At 38.6% G+C, this 13046-nt stretch overlaps 1 protein-coding gene across 1 annotated transcript; it reads left to right on the plus strand.

Moving 5' to 3' along the window:
• The first annotated feature begins 2058 nt into the window (after window positions 1-2058).
• On the plus strand, window positions 2059-7006 carry LOC103029773 (uncharacterized). Its single transcript, XM_049469647.1, has 7 exons — window positions 2059-2236; window positions 3228-3527; window positions 3660-3980; window positions 5130-5279; window positions 5556-5663; window positions 6615-6658; window positions 6758-7006. Exons 1-7 carry the CDS (start codon window positions 2197-2199, stop codon window positions 6941-6943), a joined length of 1149 nt encoding a protein of 382 aa, XP_049325604.1. The 5' UTR covers window positions 2059-2196; the 3' UTR covers window positions 6944-7006.
• The last annotated feature ends 6040 nt before the right edge of the window (window positions 7007-13046 follow it).

The following is a 13046-nucleotide window of genomic DNA, read 5'->3' on the forward strand; positions in this document are numbered from 1 at the left end:
CCAACCAATCAGGTTCTGTCTATCAGACCAGGGCCTAAAACCCAATGCCAACTAATCAGTTTCAGTCCAACATTGCCTACAGCCCAATGCCAACCAATCAGAATTAGTCTACCAGTGCCTACAGCCCAATACCAACTGACTCTATCAGTCACTATTTACCCAATATATTTTGAATTCTTTTTTTACACTTCACCACATTTCTGCTCCAGATTATTCCTATTATTTTATATTATAGTATGTATGTATTTATTCTTTTTCAAATCTATTGTTTTTATTGTTTTTATTTTAGTGTGATGTCACATAGTTGCAGTAACCTAGAGTTTATGTTTCATCCATGTCAATGAATCAATTATACCTTTTTGATACTTTCTTTGAGTTGTTAATTATCTTGAAAAATCCTTTCTGAAGCGCTAGATCTCATGATGCTATACGCTGTATTATCCATGTTTTTAAATTTCCACTAAATATGAATATGCCACATTCAAATAAACTTACTTTAACAACATTTCAGCTATTTACCACACATTAATCAAAATCCATTTTTTCTTGATGTTACAGATAAAATCACTAGAATGTGCTCAGTGTCCTCATGCTATTAGCATAGCCGCCATTTAGCTATTAATCATGTTTTTGCTAATTCTATGCTAAAAACTCATTTCTGTTAATTTCATTCCTGTTACTCAAAACTTAAAAAGTAACAGGAGTGATTATTATTGATTATTTGAACATGCAGTCAAATATTTCTTTAAAATAAAGATTTTCTTTAGAGAAAATTAAAGAATTAGTGGACTTGCTTTTAAACATGCTTTTTAAATACCATCTTCAGATTAGAAACCTTGTAAAAAATTGAGTAAAGGTGCCTAAAATTGACCAGTACATGTTTTGAATAGTTAAATATATCTGTTATTAGATTCAGAGTTAAACAAATCTAAAAAATAAGTTTAATTTGAAAGAGATACAACAAAAATAGCACCCATTTGGCGGAATAGCCCATCTACTGTATAATAAAGCTGAATAAAACTCATGATCTATTGTGTTCTTATTGAGTTTGGTGTGACTGTTGTTTTTTTCCCTCCTTCTATAAAAAAAGTTCCAGTCTGTCTTTAATGAGATCATCACACTGATCTAATCTCTGAGTCATCAGATCTGATTATAGAAAAACGACTAATACAACAGAATTAGAGACTCAATGGAGAAAATCCATTTTAAAAAATTGTGCAGTCTTAATTTCTGATTGGGCCTACAGGGACAAGCTTCAAATGATGGGTGGACCTTGACCAAATAACCCATAAAGATGTATAAACTCAAATGATTTAAGTCTGTTTTACATTGTAAAATTGGATATTTCTAAACAATACTCAACTACTATATTTTGAGTTAGTTGAACTGAATGTGTGAGCACATATACTGTAATATTCTATATATATATACTGAGATCTTTGAGTTGAACCAGCTTATAATAACTGAGTTTAGTCTGTTTTGCCATTAACAGCTTCTTTTCTATTGGCTTCTGTCACAATCTATTTGCATACTGGGTGTGTCCAACAGTTTCTGACTAACCAGACACTCACCATCAGTGTGTAGTGATTCCCCCCCTGGGCTACCTTACAAATAAATCAACTTCCCCTTTAGTTGTAATAACTTGATGTTTTAATTTATGCTAACTCAAGTTTTTATTCCCCATTACTTAAAAAAAAAATTGAGTAAACCGCCTGCCTTAAAAAAGTTAAGTAAACTCAACTTATCCGGTCTTACAGTTTAACAAAAATAAAAAAGTTAAATCAACTTCCCCTTTAGTTGTAATAACTTGATGTTCTAAGTTATGCTAACGTAAGTTTTCATTACTCATTACTTAACTTTTTTAAGGCAACCGGTTTCCTCAATTTTTTTGAGGAAATGTAACTTATCCGGGTTACACTGTAGTTATTTGGTTTAATCCAATTTCGTTAACAGTTTCAGCACATAAAACTAAATATATTCTGTGTTTGTGAGAGTATGTCTTAACACTCTCTGGTTTGGGCTTGTGGTCAGTGATGCTGATGGGAGGAGCTATGAGTTTGAGTAATTTTATCTCTTGCTGAGAAAGAGGAACTAAACACACTAACCAGAAGAGACGAGTTTTCTCACAGAGACGACGACTCTTTATAAACTCAAGATCAGTTTAAGAATACTCGTGGAGTGAAGCTGAAGTTCAGGATGAAGATCCTCCTCTTCTTCACCTTCTACCTGATCTCAGGTCAGATTTTCTACTTCAGTCTTTAAATAATGTAAAATATTCAGTTTATATGTGTTTATAAAGCAGTTTTAAGGAGGTTTCTGTGCGTCAGTTATTCTGAACTGTTGAAGAGAAACAGTTAGAGAGATTAAAACCCTATATTTCCCTAATAAAGGTTTATAAATAGTTTATAAATGAGTTTATTAACGTTATTAATTAGACTGCAAATACTGTAAAATTCATTAATAAGCAGCTACAACACATAGATAGTAAGGGCAACAATGGCCTGTTTGCCAAACAGTAACCCCACACATACTGTCAAACCTCAGATCTGCTGATATGCTGATTTTACTTTGCTTTTCAATCTGTCAGCATTAATATACAGCTCTGGAAGAAAAAGATAAGAGATCACTTAAAAATTACGAGTTTCTTTGATTTTACCAAATTGAAAACCTCTGGAATATAATCAAGAGGAAGATGGATGATCACAAACCATCAAACCACCAAACTGAACTGCTTGAATTTTTGCACCAGGAGTAAAGCAGCATAAAGTTATCCAAAAGCAGTGTGTAAGACTGGTGGAGGAGAACATGATGCCAAGATGCATGAAAAAAACTGTGATTAAAAACCACCAGGGTTATTCCACCAAATATTGATTATTTCTGAACTCTTAAAACTTTATGAATATGAACTTGTTTTCTTTGCATTATTTGAGGTCTGAAAGCTCTGCATCTTTTTTTTTTGTTATTTCAGTCATTTCTCATTTTCTGTAAATAAATGCTCTAAATGAGAATATTTTTATTTGTAATTTGGGAGAAATGCAAAGTCAGAGAAACTGATTCAGAAACTGATTTTTTCCAGAGCTGTGTTTGATAATAACTTTATTCAGTTATTTAGTTATATTAATTATTTGCTTGGTAATCATAATGGGCTGTATACTAACATATTAAATGACTAAAGTGACTGTTTATACTATTTTATTAGATATGTTAATGCTGTTTTTGATTGGCAGGTCCTGTGAGCTGCTTTGATGTGATTGGGTATCCAGGAGGTAGTGTCATGATCTACTGCACAATGCCTAAGAATAGAGGATACAATGGATATTTCTGTAAGCATCCAGGTGAACACTGTGTGTATATGAATCCTGATAAATCACCAAACACATGGGATCATAAAGGCAGAGTTTCTCTACAAGAATCTGGTAGATTCCTCATAGTGATCTACAGAGATCTGACTTCAAAAGATACTGGAGTTTATCAGTGTGGAGAGACTGCAGAGTCAAGACAATTAATAAAGCTGGAAATGAAAACAGGTCAGAATAATCCACTACTTTGTATAAAATATCTTTAAATTACTTATGTATAGATGCTGATGTTCCTCAAGCTTCTTAAGATTCTTCATGCAGATGTTTTGAGAAATTAAATATATTGTTTATGTTTTATAGATGAATGTTGTCAGGGGTCGAGGGTTGGTACTAAAACTGGAGAGACGGTCAACATCAGCTGCTCCTATCCTAAGGATTTTAAAGACAAAACAAAGTACATCTACAAACTGGATGGAGAAACGTTTACTCCAGTGATTAAAACCTCAGACTCTCATAAAGGAAGATTCTTCATCTCTGATGATAAAAGCTCTGGAGTTGTCAGGCTGAGAATCAGTGATGTGATAAAAGATGATGAAGGAGTTTATTACTGTGGAGCATCAGGTGATGAGGGAGCAGCCAATTATGAAACTCTCTTCAATAAGATTGGTCTACTGGTTGAAGGTAAGTTTCATTACATCCTCATATTGTTCACATATTCATTCATTATATTCTAATAATTAAAGTCAGTTACTGTTTTTCGTTTGTGAGACTTTCAGTGCTTTATTCAGCTGTACCTTAACAACGTCTGAATGAATTAAGTTACATTTATGTAGCACCTTTCTAGAAACCCAAGGGCGCTTTACAATTTACATGTTGTTACACACAACCGTTTATACTCAGCTCTCATCCACACACCGGTGAGAAGTATCAGCCAACAGCGCACAGCGTACTCTCAACCGGAAACAACCGTCCACCTAGAGGACTGCCTTGTGCACTGCAGCATTTACCCAGCACAGAGTGCCAATTAATATCTGGGCACTAACCTACACAGCTACAGGGAAAACATGGAAATTCTACCCAGATAGGGACTTGAACCCAAGACCCCAGTGCTGGGAGAGTAACATGCTAACCACTAAGCCCCAATGCCAACATAACACCAAAGAGTAACAACTAATCCTGTCTTAGTTTCTTGTCTTTGGTCTGGAAATGAGGTGTGTTCAGGTAAATGTCTGGTGTATTGCTATCTTGGCAATGAAAAACACAGGAGCTCCACTGACTGAATACAACCTATACAGACGCCAACAGTCAGACGTTCATTGCTATCTTGGTTACAAAGGCCCCTGAAACCCAAATATTAAATACTAAATAAAATAACATTGCTGTTCCCGTAAATGAGCTCAGTTTCCTCTGCTGAGAAGAGTTTGTTGAACACGTCCAGGTAGCTGCACCGTTACAATAGCAATCCACCAAAGTCAGAGCTCACCTGATCTACTCTTAAAGAGAATGATGAGCAAGAGACACTCTGACTGGTTTATCATACATTAAAACATACCCATGGTTAATTAAGATAATAACTACACGCCTTTTGAGCATTTCGAGCTGTGCAAGGTGTACTTTTCCTGTCGTTACGATAGCAAAGACACACTGACACGCCCTAAATCAAGCTGAACAATGCACGATTGACCACTAGCATATAGATCTCTAAAATAGGGCCCTTAATGTTCAAAATCTGGTAGAAAGCCTTGGATGTAGACCATTGTGTCATTTTATTTTCCATAAATGTTTCAACAAGTGATCATAGGTTTACTCTGAACTCTTAATATTTTAAAGGTCCAACCCAAAAAAGCACAGCACCAGCACCAACTGCACCAGCAGCATCAACAGTACCACCAACAGCACCACCAGCACCACCACCAGCACCAACAACAGCACCACCAACAGCACTAACTGCACCAACAACACCAACAGTGACCACATTATGTAATCCTTCTTTTAATATATATATATTTTTTGTATATATATATATATGTTTTCATTTTGGTTTGATAAGATTCGCTATCAAAATCTATCAAAATTACCAACTGTACCAAGCTGGTCACCTAAACCATCACACTCAAATGAAAACCGAAGGAATTTTACTTTGTTTAAAACTAATGTGTTTTTTTTTTCAGTAGATTAATAGGAAATATATTTGTAACTGTGGATGAAACTGATCTTTTTTTTTTACTCTTTCTTTATTGTTTCCATGTCCCTCAGCTCCAGGTTCCTCTGTCAAGATCATCACTGTAAGCATCTGTGTGGCTCTGCTGCTGATTGGAGGATTAATACTCATCGTTTTTATTGTGATTCTGAAGAAAAGACGAGGTATTCTTCATCTGGCCACAAAAAAAAAAACACAGTTACACATAGGATACACTTGCCAAAATCCAACACCCTACTTAAGGGAACCCAATAACCAAGAAAAATTAGCAACATTATAGCATCCACTTAGCGTAAGCAAAACCTTGGACCTTAGCAATCATCAGCATCCAGTACCATAGCAACCACCTAACAATATCATAGCCACATCCTAACAATACTCTAGCATCCATCTATGGACCACTTAACAACTGCCCTACCGACCATCTGTTGTATCATAGCAGCCATCAAGGACAAGCAACACCACAGCAACCACCTAACAACAACATAAAAAGCATTTAGCAACCATCTTGCAATGCCAAAGCAACCTAGGAATGCCAGCTCATCTAGGAACAACATACAAACCACCTAGCAATATCATAGCAACATCCTAAAACACTATAGCATCCATCTAGGGCCCACTAAGTAGCTGCAACCATCTGGTGTGTCATAGAAGCCACCAAAGATATGTGCGACACTAAAGCAATCAATCAAGACCCAACCAAACAAAAGCAACCACCTAAAATGCAACATCTTTCACCAATAGCACTATAGATAAAACTTAGCAACACCACAGCAACCACCTACTGTACCAACAATATAACATCCATTTAGCAACATACTAGTAACCACCTGCAACGCAACAACACTTGCCAACAGCACTATTGCAAATACTTAACAACACCACAGCAACCACTTACCAACAATAAAACATCCATTTGACAACACCTTAGCAACCACCTGAAACACAAAACATGCACCTGGCAAATCCATACAATTGTCATCTAGGAACAACATACCAACCACCTATAGTATCATAGGCTACTGACTGCATAGCAACCACTGCTGAAAATGTTCTATTCTAGTCTGAAATCTGTATATCTGACCTGCATTATTATATATTCTGTACATTTACAGGCTCCACCCCTTCAGCCAGAACCAATCAGAGTGACCATAAAGAGGTTGGTTATAGTTATACTGTATGTTTTATGTGTTAATACGGTTTTAAACAACAACGTTTAGGTTTAAAGATCTTCTCATTCACTTTTGTCCTCGCTTAGGTTCCTGCTGTGGTCAGTAAAGATGAAGAGACTGGACTCACCACCCCAACTCCACCCAAAGACCAAGAGATCACCTACTCCACTGTGAGTTTCCATAAGAACCCAGGTTCTCCCACTGATGATTCAGTTAGCGTTAATAAGGAGGAACCTGAAACTGAGTACTCCACCGTCAAAAATCCTAAGTAACTAAGTTAAAGGAGAACTCTGGTATAAAATGTACTTTTCTTGTAGTAAAACATGATAAAAAGTTCTTATCTTTGATGAATAGCACACCTCCTTTCTCCCACAGCGTTCAGAGATCCAGAAATTTTAACAGTTTGTCCAACAAACAACCTTCAAGAGCTCACCTACTCCACTGTGAGTTTCCATAAGAACCCAGGTTCTCCCACTGATGCCTCAGTTAGCGTTAATAAGGAGGAACCTGTAACTGAATACGCCACCATCAAACCTCCTAAAGAACTAAAATAACTCAGTTAATCAGTACTCAACTAACTATTTATCACCAACTTACTGATAGTTCTACAAAGATCAGTCTTAAAAACTTGTTGTTTGTTGTATAAATGCTCAGATTATGTTTAACAATTCTATTTACAACCCTGTTATTTTGCCTCAGAATGGAAAGGTTAGTTTCCTATATTGCAATAGACTTGTAAACGATATAAAAAAGTAAGTAAAGTAGTTTATTTTATTGAGTGGCATTACTAGGCTAGCCTTGGTTAGCACTCTAAACAGACAGCCTTGTTAGAAACCAATGAACTTAATCAGCCACATTCCCCACTTAGCATTTAGCAACACCCTAGCAGCCACCTTGCAATGCCAAAGCAATCAACATCTAGGAACAACATACCAACCACCTAGCAATATCACTACCACATCCTAACAACACTCTAGCATCCATCTAGGGACCACTTAGGAACTGTCCTAGCAACCATCTGATGTACCACAGCAGCCACCAAGAATATAAAACACCACAGCAACTGCTTGGGACACTAAAGAAACCAACTAAGACCTGGTCAAACAAAAACATCCATCTGAAATGCAACAGCATTCACCGATAACAGTATAGAAAAAAACTTAGCAACACCACAGTAACCACCTGCCAACAATATAACAATCATTTAGCAACACCTTAGCAACCACCAGCATGCACCTATCAATGGCATAGCAACCATCATCTAAGAACCACATACCAACCTACTAGACAGAAAAATAAATGCTTTTTTTTTTGGGTGGCATAACAAAGCATGGCTAGCTTATATATCAGCCAAATTCGCCACTTAGCAAGACTCTTTATTTAGTAATTCAACACGTGGGGTATTGTTAGCATTTAGCATTTTTAGCCTTTCTCACATATTCTTTATATGTCGCTATTGCATTTAGTTTTATACGCGTTTTATAGTAGGTGGGCTTTATAAATATTTTGGGGGCACGAACATAAAAACTGTCAAAACTGTGAGGTAATAGTTTGGAAGTTTTGAAATTGGACATTTTAAATCTCAGTTTTGGTTCTGCTGGATGTTTCTTTAAAGCAGGACTAGCTGTGTTTGATGTTCATAGTTTGTCACTTCCATCCTTATTGCCTTATTGACTTGCGTTATTTTAAAATAATGTGTTTGTATAGCTTGTTTTGTTTTTCCGCATTATGTATTTTTGCTATTACTTTTAAATAAATAGACACCTTCCAAGCTGATAATTTGTCTGTGCTACTTATTACTTATTTTCTTAATAGTTGTACTTGTTTATTGCTAAAATTGTAATTTGTATTGTTCACTTTACACAGAACATCATTAATAATACAGTGAATAAACAGTAAGGTCATTTTGTTGTGGTATATTTGTTTAATAGTATAAAGTATTTTTCTGAATAAAGATGCCTTTATACATTACTATAGCAAACCATAGTTACCTAGCAATGTTACAGCAACTGGCTTTACCACTTAGTTACCCCTTAGGAACCCCAAGAGGTTTTCTTTTAAAGCCCATATCAACAAACTCGCAATTAAGTGCTGACAAATACTCAGGTTCTTTTATCAGAATAAATTGTGGGAAACAGATAACTGTTCTTGTAAAGCTTTCGTTTTGTAAACGTCTTCTTTATGTTTTACGTTATAAGGGCTGGTGACTGGCAGAGGCATCCTCCTGGGCACCAGAGGGCACTCCAGACCAGCACTGAGGACTGATTAATTGATTTCTAACACCTGGGTAAACCCATATTTAAGGGAAACCAATCAGTCACTCAGTGTTAGATCTTTGGCATGTTGTACGTTTTATGGCATTTCCCAAACTGCCGTCTGTGCAGGAAATGGCCAAGATGCTACTGGACCAGGTTGTCCACATCTACAAACTGCCCTCATACATAGTTTCAGACCATGGGGCTCATTTTACCAGTCGGTTCTGGGGTTCCCATCTGTCACTTGTTGGGGACGGATATCAGTCTCTCCCCAGAGTTTTATCCCCTATCTGACAGAGAGGGTCAAACGGGATCTGGAGAAGACCTTCTGCTGTCTGAATTCCTCTGAGCTGTCTACCTGGTCCGACCAGTTGAAGTGGGCGGAGTATGCCCACAACACACTCTGGCACTCATCCTTGGGGATGTCATCCTTCGAGTGCCAGTTTGGGTATGCTCTGCCTGCTTTCCCAGGACAGGAGACAATCCTGTTCAGTCCGGTTGACCAGACAGTCAGACGTTGCCATCGAGACTGGAGGAAGGCTTGGGCTGCCCTCTTTTCTGCTAGGGCGACCCAAAAATGCCACTCAGACACAAGGTGACAGCCCACCCATTCGTATTGGGTTGGCCAATGGGTCTGGTTTCTGCCAAGGACCTCCCATTGCATAAACTGGACGCATAGGGCTATTCAAAATCACCGGGTCAATCCAGTTTCTTACCGGTTGGCCCTGCCACCTGCCCTTAAGAGCATCTGCCCAACCTTTTATCTGTCCTGTCTTAAGCCCTACCTCTGTTTCTTGGGCTGCCACTCCAGGCATGCTGCCCCTCCAGGTCCCTGTACCTGGTAGACTGGGAGGGGTACGGGACAGAGCAATGCTCCTGGGTGCCCTCCAGTTACATCTTGGACCCTGAAATTGTTAGGGCTTTTCGGCAGGACCATGCAGTTGGTGAAAGGACTTTGGGTGCCACCCTTCCGGAAAGGGGGTCCTGTAAGCCTGGTTCCCAGCCAAGACATACTCTCAGGTGCCAGAGGACACTCCAGACCAGCACTGAAGACTGATTGACTTAGTTTTAACACTTGGGTACACCCGCACTTAAGGGAAGCCATTTAGTTGCTCAGTGCTGGGTCTTTCTTTCTTCTTCCTTTGAGGTCCAGCTCTCTCTTTCCCATCTCCCCGGTGGAACTGCTGACTGTATTCACAAGCACCTTAGCTTACTCCTCCTTCTTGGTAAAAAAGGCTCAACAGCGGTTGTACTTCCTGAGGAGGCTGAGGAAGTTCGGGATGTCTCCCAAGATACTCTGCAACTTCTACAGCTGTATCACAGTGTGGTACGGCAGCACTACTGCGACGGACCGTACACGCCTGCAGAGAGTGGTAAAGACTGCGGAGAAGATCATCAGGCCTCCACTGCCCTCTCTGCAGAGCATCTACCACCAGAGAGTCCTCAGGAGAGCTGCCTCCATCCTCAAAGACTCTACCCACCCCCAGCATGGACTGTTCACTCTTCTGCCTTCAGGCCGGAGGTACAGAAGTGTGAAATGCAAAACCACCAGGCTAAAGAACAGATTATTCCCCACTGCTTCCAGACTGTCAAACCTACCTCAGAAATAACCATTCACATTACTCTCTACACATTTACAAGTCAAGGACATTTCTCAGAGGCACATGTTCACTTTACTGCAAAAATGTCATAATTGCACTACTGAACTCTAACTCACGATGAACAAAGAATTTAATTGTATGAGGAAACTTGTTTATTAGTGTGCACATAACAAACTCTTTAAATATTGTATCCTTCAGTTTCAGGAAGCTGTTTGTTTCACCTTCCCCGTATTTTAAGGAGTAAGCCACACTTCCCTGGCATGCCTTAGTTTACACCCTCTGCTGTCTCCCTCGCTCATGCTCGGCGTGACTTTAGTTTCTGCCTGTTTTGTTTTTTCCACCCATTTTTGTTTCTGCGCCCGTTCTCAGTGCTTCCTTTTAAGGGCAGTTACTCGTGACCATGTCCCAATTCACTTGCCAGGGCAGCGGTAGAATATCTGGGTTCAATTCCTCTTGGGGGGTTTCAGATATTATTATTTTTTTCCTCCCTTCTCTTGAGTTTCCTGCTTGAAGGTCTGCTGTTCTGCAACTGGGTTCAATAACCCTCTGGGCTGGAGATCTGCCTATCTGTAGCACTCAACCCCATTACAGTTATTTTATGGTTACCTCCCTTTTTTTTCCAAAATGTAGGAAGCACTAGTTTGGACTTTTCCAACTATTCCAACTGATGTGGTGCTGTATATTTATCTACATAATAATTGTTGAGGAGTGTGTACAGCTCCTTATACTTGAGCCCTTATTGAGTACACATATATAGATATGCATATAATGATTTATCTTAAAACAGTGAGCTCTCAGAACCCTCTGTGTGTTTAATTTGGTATGTGGTCAGTGAAGCTGATGGGAGGGACTCTACATTTAGCTGCTCTAAATTTTGAGGAAACAGGAAACAGTCAAACCAGACAGAAAATAGACATGAACGGAGGACGACACATAAAGACGAGCAGAATTCACTGTACGGAGGATTAAATCTGAATTACAGAAGATAAAATCACTGGAGTGGAGTTTGTGTGAAGATCAGGATGAAGGTCAGATATTCTACCTCATGTTTGAGTAACGTATAATGAAGTTTAATGTATTTTTGATGCATGTAGATTCTGTGCTGTAGATTGTAGTGCAAAAAAGTGCAAAAAATGTTGAAATAAAAGACTTAGGTGAAACATAATGAGATCAGACAGTTTACTAAAAGTTTTCACTTTGATTGGCAGGTCTGGTGGTCTGCTTTGATGTGATTGGCTACTCAAGAGGCAGTGTCATTATTTACTGCATTTACCAACAAGATAAAGGAAATGATAAATATTTCTGTAAGGAATCAACAAACCAGTGTGTGAATCAGAAATCTGATCAGAGGCAGAACTCATGGGATCATAAAGGCAGAGTTTCTCTAATTAATCTTCATGGAGGTTTAATGGTGACCTACAGAGATCTGAGTTTAGAAGATGCTGGATTATATCAGTGTGGAGAGTCTGGATTGTGAAATCAGGCTGTGAACCTGAGCGTGGAAACAGGTGATAATTAATTATAAATAAACAACAACCAAATAATTTATTTGTTTAATAAAATACATACTATCAACAAATTCTGCATTCTGACATTGTAGTAATGATTTTGGGAAATAAACCAGAATATAAATCATTTTGTTTTATATAATTGACGGATCCATGTTGTGGATAAGGGTCTAAATCTTCACCCCAACTAATCAGATTCAGTCTAAAACCCAACACCAACCAATCAAGTCCAGTCTTCCAGAGTCTAAATCCAAACACCAACCAATCAAATCCATTCTTGCAGAGTTTTAACCCAACACCAACAAATCAGATTCAGTCTACCAGAGCCTAAACCCGACGCTAATCAATCCGATTCAGTTCACCAGAGTATAAACCCAACAACAACCAATCAGATTCAGATTACCAGAGTCTAAACCCCAACTCCAACCAATCAGATTCAGATTACCAGAGACTAAACCCCAACACCAACCAATTAGATTCAGTCTACCAGAGCCTGAACCCCAACACCAACCAATCAGATTCAGTCTACCAGAGTCTAAACCCCAACACCAACCAATCAGATTCAGTCTACCAGAGTCTAAACTCCATCACCAACCAATCAGATTCAGTCTACCAGAGTCTAAACCCCAACACCAACCAATCAGATTCAGTCTACCAGAGTCTAAACCCCATCTCTACAAGAGCCTGAACCCCAACACCAAACAATCAGATTCAGACTACCAGAGACTAAACCCCAACACCAACCAATCAGATTCAGTCTACCAGAGTCTAAACCCCAACTCCAACCAATCAGATTCAGATTACCAGAGACTAAACCCCAACACCAACCAATTAGATTCAGTCTACTAGAGTCTAAACCCCAACTCCAAACAATCAGATTCAGACTACCAGAGACTAAACCCCAAAACCAACCAATCAGATTCAGTCTACCAGAGTCTTGAACCCCAACACCAACCAACCAGATTCAATACCATTCAGGCTCTCATTATTATTATTTTTTTTTACTAATTA

Source organism: Astyanax mexicanus, chromosome 21 (genome assembly GCF_023375975.1).
Source record: "Astyanax mexicanus isolate ESR-SI-001 chromosome 21, AstMex3_surface, whole genome shotgun sequence".
Lineage (NCBI taxonomy): Eukaryota > Metazoa > Chordata > Actinopteri > Characiformes > Acestrorhamphidae > Astyanax > Astyanax mexicanus.